The sequence below is a fragment of the Eubalaena glacialis genome, chromosome 7, assembly GCF_028564815.1.
Source record: "Eubalaena glacialis isolate mEubGla1 chromosome 7, mEubGla1.1.hap2.+ XY, whole genome shotgun sequence".
Lineage (NCBI taxonomy): Eukaryota > Metazoa > Chordata > Mammalia > Artiodactyla > Balaenidae > Eubalaena > Eubalaena glacialis.
In genome coordinates this window covers 85,780,049-85,803,841 of record NC_083722.1, presented here as the reverse complement: position 1 = coordinate 85,803,841, position 23,793 = coordinate 85,780,049, and the positions used below count along the sequence as shown (strand labels likewise).

General features: G+C 41.8%; 1 protein-coding gene across 16 annotated transcripts in view; it reads left to right on the top strand.

Annotated features, from left to right (window-relative positions):
- The window catches only part of CADPS (calcium dependent secretion activator), a 481,100-nt gene that overhangs the window by 293,031 nt on the left and 164,276 nt on the right, over window positions 1-23,793 (top strand). For all 16 annotated transcript variants that reach the window (XM_061195494.1, XM_061195496.1, XM_061195498.1 and 13 more), the window contains 3 exons: window positions 1,883-2,022; window positions 11,664-11,730; window positions 22,022-22,130. In XM_061195494.1, coding sequence (XP_061051477.1) covers window positions 1,883-2,022; window positions 11,664-11,730; window positions 22,022-22,130 — 316 coding nt within the window. The remainder of the gene's footprint in view (window positions 1-1,882; window positions 2,023-11,663; window positions 11,731-22,021; window positions 22,131-23,793) is intronic.

Here is a 23,793-nt window from a genome sequence, read left to right as displayed (position 1 = left end):
ACAAAGCCACCACAGTTACCAAGATATTTAAAAATAGAGTTTTTTTGGAATTCCCTGGTGGTCCAGTGGTTAGGACTCCGCACTTCCACTGCAGGGGGCACGGGTTCGATCCCTGGTCGGGGAACTAAGATCCCGCGAGCAGCACAGCGCAGCCAAAAAAATAAATAAATGAATTTTTAAAAATAAAAAGAGTTCTTTATCTTTAGCCCATCTTTTAAAAACTTCTATATTTGTGTATGTTTTATGAGATATGTAATAATGCAGTATATTAATACAAAGTAAACATACATCATGTAAAAGATACATGGATATATATTTGACTGATATTTATACATTTATATTGATATATTTTTATATTACTAGTGATCTATTTAAAGGTATTTGGCTTATTGCTCAAAAATATTTTACTGAAGTAGGGCAGCATCAAAAAAAAAAGTTGGCAGCCTCCGGTTTGAAAAATCAGGGCTTTTTGTATTTTAATCGTGTCATTAGACCTTGAGAAGCCTCAAATGTTGGGTTTAGCAAGAATATACAAATTTTTTTTCATCGAAGAGAGGGAATTTAGTGGAAAAAACAGGGTTGGGCCTGGAATCAGAAGGGGTCAAAAATCAGAGCAAGCAAGGCATGTCAAGTGGGCTGATTTCATTTTCCTGCCATGATCTTCTCCTCTTCTCAAAGCTCTTGTTCCACAATCACACAGAAAGCCGTGTGTGTCTACTCTGCAAGCGCAGGCCAAGCTTGCATGATGGCGGTGAGGCCGACACCGCACCTAGAAGGCTAGAGTGTCCACCCCTGAGACTCTGAGCCCCTCCTGTCCCTCTGCAGAGGTGAAAGAAACCCAGGAAAGGAGCCTGCCTTCCCTGTCCCTGGAAAAAACAGACAGCCTGCACCAAAGCAGGGCACACTGCCACTGCAGAAACAGATCTTAGCAGGCGCAGCTTTGGTTGTGCCTATATCTCGTCCACATTCCCTTCGTTTAGGGGATTTTCCAAATATTTCAATCCTCCTTGAATGCACATTTCCTAGACCCCATGGGGCTCCTGAGTGAGAACTCTTTCGTCGCCTCCTGAAAAAGTGGATTTACTGGAGAAGTGAGTCCCCTTCTGGGTTCACTTACAGCATCTGTGACAGTGAGAACTGGGACAGAAGACGCAAGTCACAGCACCAACTCTGAAGCACCCTGGTGAAAGGCATTTCCTAAGAACAGGTCCTTCTTCAAGCTGCATGCGCTTCCCTCTGGGCCAGGACGGGGTTGGGTGCTGTGTGATAAGATGTCAAGTCCAGGTGAAATCACATTGAAATGTGGGACCCTAAGCACGTTCCTTCTCACCTCTAAGTCTCACATTTCTCATCAGATATGGTCCCTTCCCTCTTCCCCTGCAGCCTCGGAAGGATTTCTCCTCTTGACATAGCGGAAGAGATCCTGATGAATGGGAAAAAGGGTAGACTAGAGGTTCTCTCTAATATAGAGGGACACTCCTTTCTCTTATACATCCATCTTCTTATTTGAGGAGAGTAATGTGTGGAGTGCATTCTCAGTTCAGGGTTGTTTTAGTACTTCTGAACTTTAGAAAAGTACAAAACCAGGATCACAGAAATCGTGATCCCTACTCTTACAGAATTAGCCAGAGAGGGAGAGAAGAGAGCAAAGAATGCCATTTTGTCCTCAGGCCGGGCTGCTTGGCACCAGCCAGCCCTGGTAGGTGGAGCCTTGGATCTGAGTCCGATGCCCAGGCCTCCACTTCATTTAACTGCCTTCCCGCTGGCTGTGGGACATGGATGAGACCCTCAATTCTCAGCAGCCAAGTTTCTCATCTATGAAAACATGCCCATAACATTGTTCCTATTTTCTGGCTAATGCGCTTGTCCTTTTCCCCTGCAGGTTATTCTCCATCCCACCCCCAACAGCCCCAAACAGTCAGAGTGGCACAAAATGACTGTCTCCAAAAACTGCCCCGATCAAGACCTCAAAATCAAACTTGCTGTCCGAATGGATAAGCCTCAAAACATGAAGCATTCTGGGTAAGTGTTCCTTCTCCGAGTGGTAATTTTGGACCCACCCCATTCATTTCTTAAAATATTTAAAAATAAAAATAAATAAAAGTTGATCTTCAGAGAACGACATGGAAGAAAAGCCAAAGAAATATGAGACATTATTAAAATACATGACTTTGATATTTACTGTATAAGCTTCCTCAATTCTTATGATTACTGTATTTGCATTTGCTAAACCATCAGGATAGGGTCATTGCCTCATCCTTTTCTAATAGAATTTCCAGTACAGTTCAAAACCTTCCTAGAGTCATGCTGGGTGATTCTGGTCTAAGAGGTTTTACTGGCTTCACATACCTCCTTAAAGGCATCCAGATCTTTCAGATTCTCTGAATCATGCACTTACACCTTCATTAACAACCATATCCAGGAGGTGTAAGCAGTTGCTGTAGGCGACCTTCAAACAATCAACTCACGTTGAATCAGTTTTAGTGTTTAGCATAACATTTAAATTAACCAGAGAGTAGAAATTTTATGATTGTCTTCAGTTTCTTAAGGTTTGAGAGGAATGACCAATTAAGTAATCTCAAGTAGGATAAAAAGAATAGGTAAAATGTAGTTTTATTTTGCAGATCAAACCAATGGTTTGTATAGGAAATGTTTATTGGCAAGTGGGTATATGCTGAGCCCCATTGCCTATTAAACTAAATTGCTTGGACACCACTATCTCAGAAAATGTGACCACTTAGAAAGGAGCTGGGCCATTTAACTCTGATTAGGGGAATGTTTAACCAGTGGAAGGGAATGGGTTGTTTTCCAAGGATTCTGCAGGTACCATTTGCCAACCAGCTATCATTCTGCTTATGTGTTTGTGAAAGGACTTACAGTAATAAAACTGACATGAAAATTGAAGCTTGGTTATGTGCTAGAGATGTGGGGAATTCAAAAACCCAATACCAGGGACTGGTCACTGATTGAGACAGATTTAAACAGAAGCCCGTGAGAGGTTCAGGAGGGCGTGGTCGGGATAGGAGGTATACATCCCAGCAGCTGAGCACACCACAGCAGCATGCAGTCAGAGCAAGGAGCAGCGCCCTGGCCTTGGTGCCTCAGAGTTCTAGGGAACAAAGAAGGCTCAAGGTTCGAGTGAAAGATAGATACTTACTAGGGAGAGTATTGGAGGGGGTCAGGCATGGGGAACTCCAAAGGAAGCAAAGGTCTCCCACCAGCTAGAGACTGGCTGCTGAACCTGAGCTCTGGCTTGGATTTGGAGAATTTCCATGGCATTGTCTTTTTTTTTTTTTTTTTAACATCTTTATTAGAGGATAATTGCTTTACAATGTGTTAGTTGCTGCTGTATAACAAAGTGAATCAGGTGTACGTATACCTATATCCCCATATGCCCTCCCTCTTGTGTCTCCCTCCCACCCTCCCTATCCCATCCCTCTAGGTGGTCACAAAGCACCGAGCTGATCTCCCTGTGCTATGTAGCTGCTTCCCACTAGCTATCTATTTTACATTTGGTAGTGTATATATGTCCATGCTACTCTCTCACTTCATCCCAGCTTACCCTGCCCCCTCCCCGTGTCCTCAAGTCCATCCTCTACGTCTGCATCTTTATTCCTGTCCTGCCCCTAGGTTCATCATAACATGGCATTGTCTTGAGGCCAAAGTATTCCTAGAGTTTTAGGTGGGATTTTGGCAAAGCTCTTCTGCCTGTGGCCGTGAGAAAGCTGTAGGGGAATGAGCCAGGCCCCTGCTATGCACTCTGTCCTTTTTCAACTGTCCACGATGAAGGGCTAGCTTTGCCTCATTTCAATTAGCATCTCATGAAAATGTTTGTGACATGTTTCTAAGGTCAGCTTTTCCTCCTTCTTATCATATTACTGGCATATATTCCCAAAATGTTAAATGGGATTTCTCACTAATATCCCTTCCTCTGCAATATAAACATCCTAGTTTCAAGACAAAGGATTTGAGAATTCTGTTAGGTTCCTATAGCACCCAGGAACAGCATTTGTGTCTTAAGCAAAGCATTGGCTCGTAAATACTCGGTAAATATTTGCTAAAGGAATGAGAGCATGAGTGAGCAGGATGGAGGGAAAGAGGGCGAAGTGAAGAGGGTAGAGCAGACAAAAAAGAGAAACAGAAATATGAATGAATATATCTGTCCTTAAACCTACTTTTTAAAGAAACTTCCTTAAAAAGATCAGTAGCTCAACCCACTTTCTAGGCCCCTTTGAAGCTCTGTGCTAGGAGTTTTACAAACACTCTCTCGTTTAATCCCCACGGCAAGCACTTGACAAAGTAATTTCCTTATTGGACAAATTCCCATTTCCCACATTCTCTTTGTTTCTCTAACGAATCTGGATTAAGAAATTTTTCTCTTGATTCATTCGTAAAATTACTAACATATTTCAGACCATCTTGACCCTATGGATGATAGAAGAAATCTGTAACTCACTTCTGACAGGCTCCACAGTGATTTCATTTTACTAGGCTGACATCTAAAAATTACCCCTGCCAGGAAATATACCAGGAGAGCCTAGGGCGGCTCTGAAAGGTGGACAGTGGGTGCCTTAAAAACACTGTCAGACCCACTGTGGCCTAAATCAGGGCTGGACAACCTTAGCTACCCAAGAGATGATTCAAGGAAAATAAAAATGTTGTAAACTACACTTTTTTTCCATTTAAACTTAAAATAGCTTTATGAAGCCCTATTATATGGGGAAGGAGGATAGAAATATCAGAACAGTGTCACAGCTTACAGAATGAGAGAGAGAAAGGAATTTTTAAGAATCAACTCTGAGGTTATAAATTGTGTCTACTTCGATGTTTATTAAAACCTAAAGGAAACCTCAGAATTACTGTGAATTACTCCTTGTTGCTGGACTGTGGTTCCTGGAATGAGCCACTGAGCCATTCAGGATAACTTTATTGAATAGAAAAATGTCAGTGAGAAAATCAACACTGGCTTTTGGCCTTAAGACATGAGTATTGGGGCTATCTGAGAATGAGCAGCGCCTTGGTGGCTTTCTAATTTTTCATCTTTTATATCCATATGGTGTTTTCAAGTTCAGGAAGTGCATTCACGTGCATTATCTCATTTTATCCCTGAAACAGCCTCCCAAGGATTAGTTATTATTATCCCTCCATCTTAATAAATGGCCTCTCCCTTCTCCCAGTTGCTCAGACCAACATCCTCAGCGTCATGTGACACTTTTCTCTCTCTCTCACCCTTCATCTCATCCATCATCAAATTCTCGTCACTCCACCTTCAAGGTAAATCTAGAGTTCAACCTCTCCTCACCACCTCCACACCATCATTCGAATCCAGGCCTCCCTCATTCTCCCTCTCACTTGTCTTGTCAGCAGTCCCCCCGCTGCTGTCCTTGCCCCCATAGGCTCTTTCCCACCCTGAAGCCAGAGTAATTTTTTTTTTAAACACAAGTCAGATCCTGCCACTTGAATGCTAGAAAATCTCCAGTGAGGCCCCATCTCGTTCAAAATAAAAGTCAGTGTTGTCTCTGTGGCAACAAGTCCCTATCTAATAATGACACCACTACTATCTGACCTTGATCACGGCTCTAGCCTCCCTGGCCTCCTTGCTCTTCCCTGAAGACTTCGTGTGTACCCCCACTGCAGGGCCTTTGTCCCCACTGTTTCCTCTGCCTTGGATGCCCCTTCTCCCCCACCCAGATGTCCACATGGCTCCCCTTGATTTCTGTGTGTCTCTGTACCTTATCAGAATGCCTTTCCTGGCCCATCTGTGTCCTCTGTCTGTCTCTTACTCTGCTTTGTTTTCACCAGAGCACTTACAGTCATCTCACATACCAGCTATTTCTTCATTTATTATTTTGTTGTCTGTCTTCCCCACTGGACTTTGAGTTCCTTGTCAGCAGGGGCATCTGCCTTCTTTGTTCGAAGAAGCTAGTACAGGGCTTGACATGTAGTAAAAGTCCAATAAATTAGTTGTTGCATAAATGAATGTGAATGAATGAATCTCTACAAATAAGGAAACAGGATTAGAGTGGTGAACACACTTGCCCAAGTCAGAGTAAGCATCAGAGCCAGGTCTAGAATTGTGTTATTTCTTTCCATTTGAAATGAAAGAAATCAACTTAACTGAGGACCTGAAACATGAATAAAATACAGAGCTTCCCATGGCTCCACTTGGAATTCATTCAGTGAACCACAGCTTATAAGTCTTAGCCATGCTTTTTTTTTTTGGCTGAATATTTTTAATTTAATAAAAGCTATAAAACTTACATCCAAAAAGTTCAACAAACCCATGTTTAAGAAACATGAAAAAAATTACAGCAAGGTACAGTGTAAGTATAAAGCTAATAACCAGTGATAAAGAGAAAATCATAAAAGCAGCCAGAGAACAAAGAAATGTTACACACAAAAGAATAAAACAGTTCTTGTTAGAAGCATTGTAAGTGAGAAGACAGAGGAGCAACACCTTTAATGTACTCAAGTCTATAAACGCAATGAAAACATCTTTCAAGATGAATGACAAAAGAGTTACCCACGCTTCTTAAAATCCCCTTTCCTCTTCTACCTTCTTAGCTGTGCCATTGCTCTAGACTTCTTGTTTTCAAAACCATCACACTCCTCTCCCTTCCCCATAAGTCCGCAAGACACCACTCATATTGACACAGACTCTCAAACAGAACTACCTAGACTGACCTAATTCAATATATTTAGGACTCCACTTTATTTCCCGTTGGCTTATTTTCTATAATTAGATCAATTAAATCAAGTTAGTTGATAGTGTTGTTTAAATCTTCTAAATCTTTACTGATTTTCTGCAAATTATTGAGATAGAGGTATTGAAATCTGACTATAGTTGTGGATTTGTTTGTTTCTACTTAAGAGTTCTGTCCATCTTTGTATCATATATTTTGAAGCTCCGTTATTAGATGCATAAGCATTTAAGATTACTGTGTCTTCTTGATGAATTGACCCTTTTATCATTATAAAATGATCTTCTTTATCCCTGGTAATATTCTTGGTCCTGAAATTTATTTTGTGTGACAGTAATAAATATAACCACTCCAGATTTTTTTAAAACCAGTGTTGGCATCATAATTCCTTTCCCATCCTTTTATTTTTTGCCTCTTTGTGTCTTTAGATTTAAAGTGCATTTCTTGCAAGGAGCATAAAGTTAGGTCTACTGAGCACTTACTAGGGGCCAGTTACTGTGCTAACAACTTGACATTCATCATCTCCATCTGTCCTCACAACAACCAAATGAAGTAGATCCTATGCTATCCCCATTTTACAGCTGATTAAACTGAGGCATGGGGCAGCTAAGCCTAAGGACCTAAGGACCCAGAATTCCCACCTAGGTATTTCCACCTTGAGTTTGAGATGTAACCCCTCAGCTAAACTTTGGCTCACTGTACTAGAATGTTGATTATCTGTTCATAAATCCAGATTTCCAAATATCTGGATGGCCTGAAGAGGTAGTTGAGGGTCACTAATGCCCACACAGGTAGATCTGTCTATGGAATGAAAAGCTGGAGAGGGGAAGCCACCTGTATGTCTACAATGACAATTCCATCTGCTCCAGGTACTTTTCATTCTGCTTAATGAGTGTGTTTCAACCTAAGAAAATATAGAGCCACAGCTGACTAGACAGAAACTGTACATTGTAGCCCTCAATTTTTCTTGGTTTTGACATCTGGTATGTGCCAAATTAGCAATAAATTCTGAGGAAGCCTCAGAGGGAAAGCCCTTGTTTCATGCAAACCAAATGATACTTTCCAAAGGAGGATTGTTCATTTTCCTCTGATTCCACTCAGCTTTCCCATTCAGAAGCCTTCAACCACAAGTCCTCTCTGTTTGATTGGAATAGCCATTCATGTTCTTAGTTCAATAAAGAAACCAAAGTTTGTCATCTATAAGAGGAAAAATAGCATGCTGAAGAGGGCCCTCTGGAACCAGAGTGTTCTGGGTGTAAATTCTGGCTATGTCATTCACCGGCTTGGCACCCTAGAGAAATTACTTGACCTTTCTGAACTTCAGTTTCCTCAGCTGTAAAATAGGAGTGATAACATAATGACATACCGAGTAATAATTGCTTACTTTGTGCCAGATATTGTTCTAAGCACTTTATGTTTCATTAACTTCTTTAATCCTCACAGCAACACTTGAAGTAGGTACCATTATTACTGTCCCCATTGCACAGATGAGAAAACTGAGGTAGAGATAAGTTTAGTAACTTGCCCAAGGTCATACAGGAACGTAAGCAACATAAGCTTAAGCAACGTAAGCTCCAGATTCAAACTCTTAACCCTTCCAGGTGGGTATAATAAATTCACATAAAGTACCTGGCACAGCACAGAAGACTAGTAAGACTTCACGAGCAGTAGCTAGTATTTTTATTATGAAGGAAAAAATTAATGATACCATATGAATTACATTCTGTGGGTTCACGTGAACTCCTTTTCCTACTTCTGTTCTCATCCGTTAAAACTATAAACACTTTAGAGGTCGTAGCTGTGTTTGTTGTTTTGAATCTCTTTATGTGGATTCAAGTTAACAAGTAAGAAAAATTGGTAGTAGCAGCCAGAAAAGCATGAGAGTTACAACCTTACTAGGCATTACTAAAAATAGAAAATTTTTCCCCCTTTGTCTTTATTTATCTTTTAATTCATCTATTTCCTATGTACATATGTCCAAGGAGATTTCTTGTCACATATTTAGCTATTAATAACTACTCGTAACGATATGCTTACCTCTGTACCCAAAGATGTTTTATAATAAGGCTGATATTTATTGTGCATCTACTTCCTGCCATGCCTCGTGCTTATACTTCACAAGCATCATCTCATTTAATCTCCACAACCACCCTGCAAGAGAGGGACCATTCCTGGCCCTGTTTTCCAGAGCACCGAGTGGTGAAGTATCTTGTCCAACATCTCAGATTAACCACTAGAACTGGAACACTATACTCTTAATCGGTACAGACCAATAACCCTGTCTCTCCTTAGACCTGGCTAAGGGTTCCTGTTATGTCCATTTCTGCCATGGATACATTTATATATTATTTCAAGAAGGTTAAAAGCACTGTACAGGGCAGCTAGGTAATCCACGTAACCAGAGCTGACCACGTTGGCCTCGGGGCTGATGCACTTACCAGCCGTCCAGCCACTTCCACGGCCTCAGCCGCAGTCCAGCCGCCATCCTCTCTCTGTGGTCTGCACCACTGTAACCATCTCACTGGTGTCCCTGCCTTCTCTCTTGCCTTTTCCATCTACAGTGCATTAACCACTTAGCGGCCACTGGGATAATCTTAAATAGAAATATAATTGTGTCACTCCCCTGCTTAAAACCCTTCCATAGTTTCCCATCCTTATTTAGATTGAGTGTATTCCTGATCTAATTTGCCCATTAAAAGATCACTCTGTCTGCCGTGTAATGAAAAGAGTTAGAGTGAAAGCAGGGAGACCAGAGAGGAGCCTCTTGCTGTGGTCTGGGTAGACATGATGGTAGCTTGAATGGGGAGTAGCAGTGGAGATAGAAATAGATGGGATATATTTTGGGAGAAAAAAAAAAACAACTCTAAGAACTCGGCAGTGGAGTGCGTGTCTCTATGCAATGTTTGCAACTCTCATCAGAAAGTTTGATAAAGATGGCTCTAGTTTCCCAAGGCATTCAGAACTAACTGAAATATAGCAAATGTATACTGACCACCTACCATACATCAAATGCTGTGCTAGGAATTTAGAAAGGAAAATTTAGGAAAAAAGAACAAGTTTCCTTCCTTCAAGGAACTCACAATCCAATAGAAACAATACATATGAAAATAAATAAATTATAGCAGTGTGATCATTGTAACTACCAGCAGAATTATCTGCAGGGCCCAGGAGGTGATGACATCACGGTAAGGATTCAAACTTAGGAAGAATATGAATTCTAACATAAGGAGCAGGGAGAAGGCATTCCAGGCACTATAACATGTGCAAAGTTTTGGGGGTGTGCAACTTTAGGGTGTGGTGAGGAATTACAGATAATATAAGGCACAGAAGCTAAATTTAGAGAGTGAAGCATAGCTGGCAAACGAAGTCATTTTTAGGCCAGGTCAAGATGCTCCATTTTGTTTCTATAGGCTAAGGTTTCCCTGGGTCTGTTCTTAACACTGATGGTACACAAAATTGTTTAGTGGTATACAGACAAGCTTATATTAGTTAAACAGTTACTTATGTATTTTAATGTGCGTTATATAATATAAAATTAGTATATCAAAGCTACAGTGTAAAGTTTCCTTTCAAAATAAATTTATTCATGTTAAATAAGTCAATTTAAAGAAAAAAGCCAAGTAAATCATACAATAGATGGACTGATCTGGGATAAATCATGGAAGTGCAAGGTGAGTGGTCAAAATTGCGGGCTCCCCTCGTGTCAGCGGGGGAGACTTACTGAAGGAGTTTCAGCAGGGAAATTCATACATGCAGATGGTAGGATCCGTCCCACAGCCAGGAGGAGGATGAAACTCATTCCGGTGAAACCGATTAAGAGTTTCGTCTGTGGTTTACCATGGCCATAAAATGTGTGCTGGGACTGAAAGAGTGGAGGTGTGAGCAAAGTAAGGAACTTTGCAGGAGGTAAAAATCAAGTGCACTTGGTAATTGAAGAATCAGCATGAGGAAGCAAAAGGACCCGCAAGACTCAGGTTCCTGGCATGAAGGTCTGAGTCCTTCGGCCACCAGCCACTCCTACGAGCCCCTGAAATTTGTCAAACAGTGTACATTTTAATTAGGTGCATTCTTCATTGTGTTCCAAAGTGAAAGTTCTGTCTGATTCCAAGTGAAGTGGCGATTTGGAAGTTGTCCAGTTGTTTTTTGATAGCACTTAAAGCCAGTTTTGGAACTCGAGGATTTGATTGGGTTTGAGTATGACCAGATCTCTCTTCACTTGGTCCAATAGAGCTTGAAAACCACCAGCCTCTCTTCCTTGATCAATACCAGTTCAAGGTGTATCAATCCATCAGGCCAATGGGGTAATTCATGAATGAATTAGTAACACTGATCATAAAATCTCCAGACAGCTTTGAAGTGTGCCTTTGTTGTTCTCAACCCTCCTTGAACTAAATTTTTTCTTCATAAAGATTAATTTCCATCAACAGAAGAGCAATTCGGGGAGGGGGACGTGTGTAGGAAGGACTTTCTATGCAGACTTGAAACTTCCTTTCTGTAACATAACTACATTTCCCGGGATTACAGCAAAAGCAAACAAGGTTTGCTTTGTTTACTAAAGGTTTTCCTGAAAGGGACTTGACAAGAGGTGAAAGAGTTGGAGTTGTGAGATTTAGCACTCTTTTTTTTCTCTCCTGTGCAACAGCTTTCAGGAGTTTCCCTACCTATAAGATGTTTAGCACATAAACAAATTAAGGTACAATGTAACATTTTCCGAGGTGTTTCCTGGAATCAGTCAAGGTTCTAAGTCAAGTCTGATGATGGGACACAATTCCTCCTATCAGCCAAAATAAACCCTGCCTGCTGCTCTTCCTCATCGTCAACCACAGAGCTCCAGAGTCTGCTATCTGTTCCTGAGCCCTGTGAATTTCCTTGTTTGTGAGCACCCAGCTTCATGGTGAGGCGAATTAAACAGTTCACTAGCTCAAGCATTAATGCATCTCTGGTCTTTCTGCTTTCCTTCAGGTATTTATGGGCCATCGGTAAGAATGTCTGGAAGAGATGGAAGAAAAGATTTTTTGTCTTAGTGCAGGTAACTCTTCAACTCTAGTATCAGTCTTAAGAGCCATTATTTTTAAAGATTCAATAGGATTAATTAATGTTTTTGATATAATTTACCTTAAGTGCACAGAGCTCAAGTGTTTAACTCAATCAATTTCTATCTATTATATATGCATGCAACCACCGTTCAGAGGGATACAGAACATTTCCAGTACCCAGAGCGCTCCCTTCTGCTCCTTTTCCTTTTTATATCACTTTCAGGTTCTAAAAATTAATGCGTGCTCATTATTTTTTAATTCTAACAATACAGAAATATATATGAAATGTGGGAGCAGTAAACTCCCACCCCTGCCAGCGATGCAGGAACCCAGGGAGGGAGCAAGTGTGTGCCTGATTAGGGCAATAGGGACACTAACATTATTTTAGAAGAATCTGCTGTTTCTAAAAGCACTAAGGTAGTCATTATGAGAAAAGCCAGAATTTAGTTGGACTTTTTCCACCTTTTTCATTGTTTAATAAGTTTGATTTTGAATCCCCTGTGGAAGAACATTCCAGTCTTCTTGATGTCTGAGGCTTCCAGACCCCCTATAATTATGTTTAACCATCTAAATATATCTTTCCACATAGGCTTTTTTTAAATAATCAAACTCTTCATGTTGTTCATCAACTTGCTTTTTTGTTTTTGAACACAATCATTGTAGACATTGTTTCATGAATGCACATATAGCTCAGATTCTAATACCCGTGGAATTTTCCTTTTTGAGGTACTTTGGGCTTCTTCAGTTGGGACTATTATTAACCATGCAGCAGGGTACATCTCTGTATATATAGATGCAGGTGTAGATATAGATATTGATGTTAATAATACATCAGTAATATATAAATAATATTATTGCCCTCTTCAGTGTATCTTTAAGAAAAAAAGATTCCAGAAATAGTAATGCATGTCCTTGAAAATCTCCACGCCCCGCCCCTTTTTTTGGTTTGTTTGCTTTTTGCATCAGGATTTTTCAGTTTACAAAGGAATTTGTCATTGCCTTTTTTTAATTTGCAAGCTCCACCAGAGCATGTGAACGATAATTCAGTTTGCCAAAAGTTAATTTATTCTGTACTCTGAAAGATGTCACAAAGTGAGTCAACTTGTAATTTAATGACTAAAGGTGTTTACTGGGTTATTGTGTTGGCCATGAGCATTGACTAGTATTTTGAGCACTATCGATTCTGAAATCTCACAATAAAAGCAGGTGCCTCTTAGTCTAAATGGCCTTGAAAGTTCCACCAACCCTGAGCTTCTAAGGCTAGACCTTCTACGGATCTACTCAAGCTTCTACTGTGTCTCTAAGGCAAACAGCATCTGTCTGGCTAGAAGCAAGAGGTAATCTTTGCTTTCATGATCACTATGGGGTGCAACAAAACCTTAAAATAAATTAACCAAAGGAAAACTTTGGAATTATTCCCAACCATCCAAATAAGCCATAGCTAAGTGATGGAAGACATTTCATCCTGAGATATATTTCCTCAGAATATCAGCTAACCAACATTTATTGAGTACCTATTTTGTGAAGGGTACATTGATAGATCATAGAGAAGAACTGGGAGACCTGGTCTCTCACTTCCAGAAGAGTATCTCTTACAGTTCTTTATAGGCAAATAGCAGAAACAGACTCAAGGTAAGTAAGGTTTAAAAAAAAGTGTATTGGAAGGCTCTTTTGGTAGTTCGTAGGATTGGTGATAAAAGCTAGTACCCAGAGTAGTTCCAGAAATCCAGGTGGTGGGAACCATGGCCAGTGTCATTGACATGGCTGTAAGACAAAATCAGCTCTGACCGTTTTCTGTCTTTGTGTCTCCACTTGAGGACCAAATCTGAGGGAGGGAATTGGATTGGTCCAGCTTGTGTCACACCAGCTTTTCAGAGGGGCAGACCATGGTGCTTTGATTCACAGTGCCACTGAGCTGTCTCCAGTGCAAAATCAGCATGCCATTACCAGAAAAAGAAATGGATGCTGAGCAGGCAAAAACAGCTGATATCTACCCTAAAGAGAGCATGTAAGTGAAGAGACAAGACACATAATAAAAAATACCTAGGAATAAACCTACCTAAGGAGACAAAAGACTGTATGCAGAAAACTATAAGACACTGATGAAAGAAATTAAAGATGATACAAACAGATGGAGAGATATACCATGTTCCTGGATTGGAAGAATCAGCATTGTGAAAATGACTATACTACCCAAAACAATCTACAGATTCAATGCAATCCCTATCAAACTACCAATGACATTTTTCACAGAACTAGAACAAAAAATTTCACAATTTGTATGGAAACACAAAAGACCCTGAATAGCCAAAGCAAGCTTGAGAAAGAAAAACGGAGCTGGAGGAATCAGGCTCCCAGACTTCAGACCAAACTACAAAGCTACAGTAATCAAGACAGTATGGTACTGGCACAAAAACAGAAATAGAGATCAATGGAACAGGATAGAAAGCCCAGAGATAAACCCACGCACATATGGTCACCTTATTTTTGATAAAGGAGGCAAGAATATACAGTGGAGAAAAGACAGCCTCTTCAATAAGTGGTGCTGGGAAAACTGGACAGCTACATGTAAAAGAATGAAATTAGAACACTCCCTAACACCATACACAAAAATAAACTCAGAATGGATTAAAGACCTAAATGTAAGGCCAGACACTATAAAACTCTTAGAGGAAAACATAGGCAGAACACTCTATGACATAAATCACAGCAAGATCCTTTTTGACCCACCTCCTAGAGAAATGGAAATAAAAACACAAATAAACAAATGGGACCTAATGAAACTTAAAAGCTTTTGCACAGCAAAGGAAACCATAAACAAGACGAAAAGACAACCCTCAGAATGGGAGAAAATATTTGCAAATGAAGCAACTGACAAAGGATTAATCTGCAAAATTTACAAGCAGCTCATGCAGCTCAATATCAAAAAAACAAACAACCCAATCCAAAAATGGGCAGAAGACCTAAATACACATTTCTCCAAAGAAGATATACAGATTGCCAACAAACACATGAAAGGATGCTCAACATCACTAATCATTAGGGAAATGCAAATCAAAACTACAATGAGGTATCACCTCACACCAGTCAGAATGGCCATCATCAAAAAATCTACAAACAATAAATGCTGGAGAGGGTGTGGAGAAAAGGGAACCCTCTTGCACTGTTGCTGGGAACGTAAATTGGTACAGCCACTATGGAGAACAGTATGGAGGTTCCTTAAAAAACTAAAAATAGAACTACCATACGACCCAGCAATCCCACTACTGGGCATATACCCTGAGAAAACCATAATTCAAAAAGACACATGCACCCCAATGTTCATTGCAGCTCTATTTACAATAGCCAGGACATGGAAACAACCTAAATGTCCACTGACAGATGAATGGATAAAGAAGATGTGGCACATATATACAATGGAATATTACTCAGCCATAAAAAAAATGAAATTGAGTTATTTGTAGTGAGGTGGATGGACCTAGAGTGTCATACAGAGTGAAGTAAAGAAATGAAATTGAGTTATTTGTAGTGAGGTGGATGGACCTAGAGTCTGTCATACAGAGTGAAGTAAGCCAGAAAGAGAAAAAGAAATACTGTATGCTAACACATATATATGGAATCTAAAAAAAAAATAATAATAATAATGGTTATGAAGAACCTAGGGGCAGGATGAGAATAAAGACACAGACCTACTAGACAATGGACTTGAGGACACGGGGAGGGGGAAGGGTAAGCTGGGACAAAGTGAGAGAGTGGCATGGACATATATACACTACCAAATGTAAAATCGATAGCTAGTGGGAAGCAGCCACATAGCACAGGGAGATCAGCTCGGTGCTTTGTGACCACCTAGAAGGGTAGGATAGGGAGGGTGGGAGGGAGGGAGACGCAAGAGGGAAGAGATATGGGGATATATGTATATGTATAGCTGATTGACTTTGTTATAAAGCAGAAACTAACACACCACTGTAAAGCAATTATACTCCAATAAAGATGTTAAAAAGGAAAAAAAAAAGATTTAAGATGAAGATTTCAGACGCTGGAATAAAAAAAAAAAACAAGATACATCAAAAGAGGCAGTGCTGGATTATGGGTGATTCTCCCCTTTGCATGCTTCTCACCTGGCAGAGCAGCCTCCCTTAGAATCACTTGTGGTCTGGCATCCCTCAGTAGACCATGTGCTGTTTCAGGGTCAGTTCTGTTTCCAATTCATCTAGCTGTGCTTCCCGCTTTACCCCACCACACACACACACACACACACACACACACACACACACACACACACACACCCTCCAGCTCAGTGTCTGGCATGGCCATTCAGGAAGCGTTTAGTGGAAGAAAGAAGGAAAAGAAAGAGAGAGAAAAAGAGCCCAAGCAATGCTTCAAGTGGTTCTGAGAAAGGAAAGATCATGTGACCTAGAGAGTGGCTGGTGACACCTTCCAAGAGGAAGTGGGGTAAGTGGCCTTGTCGTGTAATATGGAGTCTCTCCTCCCACTGAGGTAGCCAGTTACTGGACACAAGACTTTTCTCTGACAATCTTTGAAATGATGAAGTACTTAGGAGATGTCGCTGACCTCTTACTTTGGGAGAGATTTTAGGGGAGAAAAAAACTCTTCAGAAAAAAAAAGAGGAATTGTGCTGCGAATATTAGTGAAGCCATGTCTATACAATATATACTGAACCCAAAAGAAGAGAATGATTGTTCTAGGCCGTGTGACTGGAACACAGACGTTTTAGGGCCTTCACGCTGAGCCTTCTACCAAGAGAAGATAAGAAGCACTCAGTAGCTACAAAGCAAGCTATGTGCTCACTTCTGAAAATCAGAAAAGGGCATCCAAAGCCTGTATAAAGCTCGGCATTTTGCCTGCAAGGATTTCATGAGCGGTTTCGTGTACATGTGATTCTCACTAACTTTAAAGAGCCCTTGAGGTACACTGGGGACATGCATCCCCCAAATTAAACCTTCTGTTTCAGCCTAAATCCAAAGTCTCCATTAACACCTTCTGTGGCCTGCAGAGGTGATATGACAGCCCCACCATCACAAAGGTAATGGGGGAGCCAGGAGGAAAACTCAGGTCTTCTGTTTCCATTTTTGTCCTGTTCACTACAACAATGTCTACAAGCAATTTTGGTGGCCTACCTAGAAAATACTGCATCACTTTTAGATGCTTCTCAATTTTTCATCTCTGCTGTTTAAGTGATCACACTTACAGGCACTCTATCAAAATGATAAAGAACAACTTAAGCCCTTTGAAACAACCCCAATGCCAACAGAGTTGCAGGAGAGAAGTTCAAGGCCCTCAGTCCTGGCCCAATTCAGGGAAAGCAAAAATATCCCAAGTTGCTTGAAGAGAAAGATGGCAGCTCAAGCAGTGACCATAGGCGCCCAGCAGCTGCATGCAGTGTTGAATCCAGTCTTAAGTACAAATGATTTTCGGTTTCTTTTAGCCACCACACCCTTCCACTGAAACGCAAAATGCAAAAGTGAAAACAGGAGAACCAGGCTGGTCAAATATGGGGAAGGGTGAGGGAGCTGGGGAAGAAAGCAGATTCTCCCCATCCTGCCCCCAACTCCCCAGCAGCCTCAGAGGGATCTCTGTGGGACAGTGTGAAACCACCACATAGGAGGCACATCTACCCAAGTGACTTACTGAATGTGCCTTTCCATTCAGACGCTGGGTCTCATGGAGTGTTTTTTATAGCGAGCTGGTAACACATAATTTCCAACATGATTATGAATTCCATTAGATTTAATACAAGGAAAATTGTTTGAAAAGCCTAAGGAGAACACATCCAACACCAGTCTCCTCAAAGTTCATCTCCCCTCCCACCCCGGCTGTCTGTCTGTCTGTCTGTCTGTCTCTCTCTCTCTCTCTCTCACACACTCTCACACACACACACACACACACACACAGAGTCTACACTTCTGTCTATAATGCAAAACTATCAAATTCTCTCTTAGGGAGATTTCCTTTTAGAGCTACTACCTTGGGGAACCAAAGATAGGTTATAAATGGGCTTCCTACTAACCAGGGACAAAGACCACCCTTAGAGGGGTGTTGAGCCAAAGCAGCAATTCCCATGTTTAAGGATCGAGGCTAAAATGATGATGGATGTGGCTGGAGTCTGCCCTACCAGCTCTGAAGGGAATGAAGCAGTCGCAGGGTGTTTCTGTGCCAGAGACTTCAGTGTTCCTACACAGTGTTCTCCAAGTATGGCCCTGACTGCCTGCACTGGGTGTTTTTTAAAATGCAGAGGGACTTCCCTGGCGGTCCAGTGGTTAAGACTCCGTGCTCCCAACACAGGGGGCACGGGTTTGATCCCTGGTCGGGGAGCTAAGATCCCACATGCCGTAGGACGCAGCCTAAAAATAACTAACTAAATAAATAGAATGCAGATCCCAAGGACCATCCAGAAGCGTCTGATGCACAGAAGACTCTGAGATGGAGCTCAGGAATCTGTATGCTTCACAAGCAGCCCAGGAGATACTGATGCAGGGGGTCCAGTGTCCACCTTTGGAGAAACACTGCCTCGGAGGTCATTGTCCCTTTTAAACTGAAGTCTCCCATTCCTTTTTGACCACACTCTCTCAGAGTTTATGTTCTCCAAGGAACTGAGCATCAGAGTAGCTAAACAGATGATTATGTGCAAATGGCATGCCAAAGCCTCTCAGCTGTGTTCCTTGAAATCCCAGTATATGCCCTGTGAACATGGCTGCAGACCCTAACACAAGGATTAAGGAGAAATGGGTCCCCAGCACCCTGAGTCAAAACATTGCTGGGTAAACTCATTCTAAACCCCAGGGGCCATGGTAAGGAGCAAATATGTTGATTACCGTTGTTAGGAACGGCGACCAAACCAATGTTAATGATGAAGGTGCCAATTCCACGAGCTCCACCCTGAGCTCCCCACCTTGGGTGTGGGAGGGGAGGAGTGGAAGAAGCCAACTCATCATCCAGACCAGGTTAGAAAGCCTCACCTCTATCTTCTTTTTATTCTAAAATATTTTTCTTCTATGCCCCAAAGATTTCTGTACTGTGCTAAGGACAAGTCTTATCCCTATTTCGCATTGGAGGAAACTGAGGCTGAGGATGGTTAAATGACTTGCCCAAGGTCAATGGCTCATAGGCAGCCTGTGTGAAACCTAACATAGGTCTTCTGATTCCAGATGTCTTCCAGGACACCAAGCACTGAGATGGCACTGTGCTCAAGGAGGTTTATACAATGTCCTAGATACAGTGTCCTAGAACTCACACACCTTGCATCAGTTAGAGACAATGTGGTCCCTAAATCATAACCTGTTTCGGATTCCCTAGAGATAATATAATGCACCCAAATTCTGACCGTTCCAGTTTTCAAAAAAATCTAAATCTGAATGAGATAAGATATTGTCTGATAACATAAAACACCCTATAATACAACAGTTGTCACCCAGAAAAAATATTAACTATGAAAGTGAATTGTAAGACATATAATGAATGATTTATAGGTGAATGATGTATAACTGAATGAATGTTCATTCTTCCCACTCAACTTCACAATTGCCCTAAAGGGCATTTGCATTTATATTCTGTTTGTAAATGACAACAATCAACCCGAATTAGCTTAAGTTTTAGAAGGGGAAGAATTATATTGGTTAGTTAATTAAATTACTAATTAACTAAAGAGTTTTCTGGCATGGCTAGGTCCAGAGCTTAAACAAAGTCATCAAGACTCAGTCTCTCTATCTGTACCATCTGTTGACTGTGCTTTCCTCTAAGCCGACTTCCCCCCTCAGGCAAGCTCTCTCCATGCAGCAGACTCTGGAAGGTCAGGGCTTAAAACAGTTTAGCAGCTCCCAGACCCTTGCTGTTCCCTCACACTTCAAGCTCTCTAGAAAATCTGAGGCTCCCTCCAACCTTGCAATAATTAGAAATATTCAAAAACAAATCATTTCTTCTCTCCTCCTTTTTTTCCTAAAGTAAGTTGCCAAATTCCAGATTGAAATGGTCCTAATAAACCAATTCGAGTTTTTTTGAGCCCCAAGTTTGTCCGGAACAACTTCAACAGTATCACCAGAAGGGGGCAGCAACATACAGTGCTCTAAGAAGCAAGGACCTGAAATAGAAAAAGGAAAAAGTCAGAAAGCCCCAAGCATGTAGTAATAGTAAATGCCTGAATCTTGAAATAACAGCCTTCTGTTGTGATATTTCTCTGATCTCAAGTAAGTGTCTGCAACCGTCTATTTGGCTAATCATCATATTAACGAACTATATCATCTCCGTGTTGCCAGAGAGGTAAAAAATCATTGCAGAACTGTTCCAGCAATATCTGTGTTCACTATCATGCCAGGGGTGTGGGGTATAGGTTGTCCGTGGGATCAGTAGTGGATTGGAGTAACAGATGTAAATTTGGGAGGGAGAAAACCTCTTTATTGGATGATACATACTCATTTTTCTAGAACCAATCAGACTCAATTAGTGAATGCCCGTTACATGGTAGATTTTGCTCATGGCAAGGTGAATATAACCAAGGTATATGACTCCCTAGGCGTGCCTTCAAAGGATTTATAATCTAGTAAGCAAATACACCTACTCAGCTACTTTGTATTAGGACGTTAGTGCCAAATGCATGGAAACTGCCTATGTAAATGCATAAATTGAGTATTTGCTAGGTGAGTGTCACACACGGTGTGAAAAGCCCTTCACTGCTCGATTAATCCTCCAGCCACAATAAGACACAGGTAAAATACAGATGAAGACTCTGAGTTATATATATGACAGCTTCTGAGAGCTGGGATGGGGCCCCAGGCCTATGTGACCCCACCCAAAGCCTGCACTCTTATATCCTCCTTTTTAGAAGCGGATGTTATTCGTTGTTCTGCTTATTACAAAGCATAATACATGTCCACTTATGAACATACTCTTAGTGGCTTTATGTTTCCCTTGAAGCCCATCAAGACCTTGCAATGTAAGGAACAGATTCTGCAAACTATATGCGTGATCAAGAAACCCACGTCGGGCAGAAAGTTTTCATCAGGAACCAACAGAGGGCAGCAATAGATAAATCAACCAGTAAAACATTCTCCCGTGGACTCCCTTTATCTTGACACTGGGACCTTCAGGCTGAGGACTGGGAGATGTGTGCAGGCTTTGAGAGCGCCAATTTCTTACCATTAAAAAAAAAAAAAATCAGACCCATGGAGAAGGAGATAAAAAATGTCCCCCGCCGGGATCAAAGTTCACTTAGTAAATGTCTGTTTTAATAAAGGGAACTAAGAGATGAGGGATGTGGCACTTCTTCACTAAGACATTTGACATCCGTGGATGGTAAATATGCCCCTGAGCTTTTAGCCCGAAGCCTGAAGGAGGCTTGCTCTCCCCCGGGCTCCTTGCAGACAAGCCAGATGTAGAAATGCTAAGTATCTGCACTGGGTCTGGATGCACCGAGGCGACAGGGACCTCAAGGCTGGCCTGCAGCTGCAGAGCCCGTGCCCAGCACTGACGTGGGCGGATGCCCGTGTGGGTCGTGAGGGCCACACCAGTGACAACAGCCGTGCCGTCCGGGGCTGAGGATGGCTCTCCCATGACTGGCACCTAGAGATCAAGCACTCATTGCTTGTGACAGCATGTCATTCCTGCGCTTGTCTGAGATGAAGGGAAGACTTTTCAAAGTGACCAAAAGCACTCCTTCAGTGGGACGGGGGAGGGAGGGATGAGACATGCGGCTCAGTGCTGAGAATTGGCCTGCAAAAAGTAAAATACTAAAAGAAACGGAGGGCATAAATAAATAAAAGTCTAGTCCCTAACTTCTGACCGAAAGGCCTGTGTCAAGTCTGAGAGCTTGACAATCTCAGCCAGAGCCAGGGCCATAGTCATATTAGGTAAAAGCTAAAAAATTGCTGCTATGCAACCAGTTTTGACCTACCCAAATGTCAATTTCATGTAGCTTAGGCCAATTAAAATAGCAGCAATAATGATAATAGCTAACTTTTGTCAAGCACTTCCTAAGCATCAGGGAAAGATTCTAAATGCATTCTACTTATGAACTCATTCAGTCCGCACAATAAGCCAGTGAGAAGGTAGTTTCTCAGATTATATCCATCTACAGATGAGGTAACAGGACCAGAGAAGTCTTTTAACTTGCTCCAAGTCACACAGCCAGGAGGTGGAAAAACTCAATTTGAACCCAGCTCCTGAGTGCAGGGCCTCAGGGGAAAGGACAGGCTTGAACAGGGAGGGTTTTTTTTCAAGGAAAATGGGCTCTAGGGAACCAACCTCGCAATCTGTGCTTTTCTTTTTTAGGTGAGTCAGTACACGTTTGCCATGTGCAGTTACCGGGAGAAAAAAGCGGAGCCTCAGGAACTTCTCCAACTGGATGGCTACACTGTGGATTACACGGACCCCCAGCCAGGTACCCGCCCACCCGCTAGGCTGTGAACCCATAAAAATCTCCCCCTTCCCAAATGAACATTCAACTAGCATTTTCTGGGCACTTCCTCCCTGTTGGACACTAAGCCAAGTTACTAGGGTGTCATAGCTGACCAGGACAGCCACTGACCCCGATCTTACGGAGCTTCCGTCCTGGACGAGTAAATGCCATTCCAATCAAGGGCTTTGTTTTGACTCAAGGGATGCTCATAAAACCAAAATGAAAACAGAAATACGTTTTTCTTCTATGTGGCTGTACCCATATCAAATTCGTACTCCACCCTAGAATGTTCAAAAGAAATTCCTGAAAAATAAGTCCTACATGTACACCAAGGACTTTGTGTGTGTGCGTGTGTGTGTGCGTGTGTGTGTGTGTGTGTCTTGTTCACCAGTGACGTGTGGGCTTGGCAGGTATTGCGTCTCCGTGTCCAAATAAACCTGCCCTGTACGTATACATTTGTTAACTACAATTCAAAGTTAGCTGATGGTACTTGAAAAGAAAGTCCTCCCTAAATGGTTTTTTCCCTAAAAAGACGCTAATCCACAGTGTAGACATCCAAGCTCCTCAACCTTATGTAACTAAGAACCACACAAACGGTAGTATTTCTCGTAAGTTCTACATCGCATAAGTTCCACATCCTGCCCCCTCACACCTCTCCCCCCAGCCATTTTATCTTTTTCCCAGAAAAAGATGAATAGAAATCCGCCTCAAGGAACCTTCAAAATGGGGGGGAGGGGCGGTGCGAAATCATTTCAGCATATTAATGAGCAACAGGCACCAACAGCCCTCTCCCAGAGAAGTTTATTTTTATGCCAAATCTGCACAAGGAAAGCATTTCCAACCATACTGCATTATTTGGCCCAAAACCTTTTTTCCTACTCCCATATTGCTCTTCCACATGCAACAAAATACACATAAAGGAAAAACAGAGTCTGAGAGAAGATGGGGTGTTAACCTGGAAAGGTGTAGCTGGGAAGACCTTTGGCCCAGCCCACTTAGGAAAATTAGCAGTGGGCTTCAGAATCCCAACCCGGAGTGCTTTGGACCAACCCCGCCTCCTCAGACTTCTATAGATAATTAGCATCCTGCCAGAGCACAATGATGCAGAGCTGACCACATAAGACATAAATTAAAGGCTCTGCCTGGAAATCCCTCCTAATCAATAGAACCTACAAGTTTGAGCCAATTTCGTGCAACAACTCATGGAAAGGATGTGGCCCCTGTATTAAGAAAGCAGCCCTCGTGGCATTCTGTGATGGTTTGTGGTCTCAAACCATTGAGTTCCCTTCAGAGAAACAGAGTCCCTCTTTCCTAAGACCTACGTTCTAAAGTGGGAGGCTCAAGGACCAATATGAGAAGGAAAAACAATACCATCTTATGACACTACCTTCTTTTAAGCCAGTTTACTATTCCTTTCCTCTACGTGATGGCATTTGGATTTTACCACAATCCACCAAGTATATGGGACCCGGATTATCATCTCATTTTGTAAAGGAAGAAAAAGAGCTGGGACTTGGGGTCTAACCCATCACACCCTTTGGCAGCTGCAGTAAAACATAGCTCTGTGTACAGCTATAGCAAAGCTAGAGTTGTTATTTTATCATACAAAAGCAGAATTCTCTTCCTACAGCGGGAAGGGCAGGAG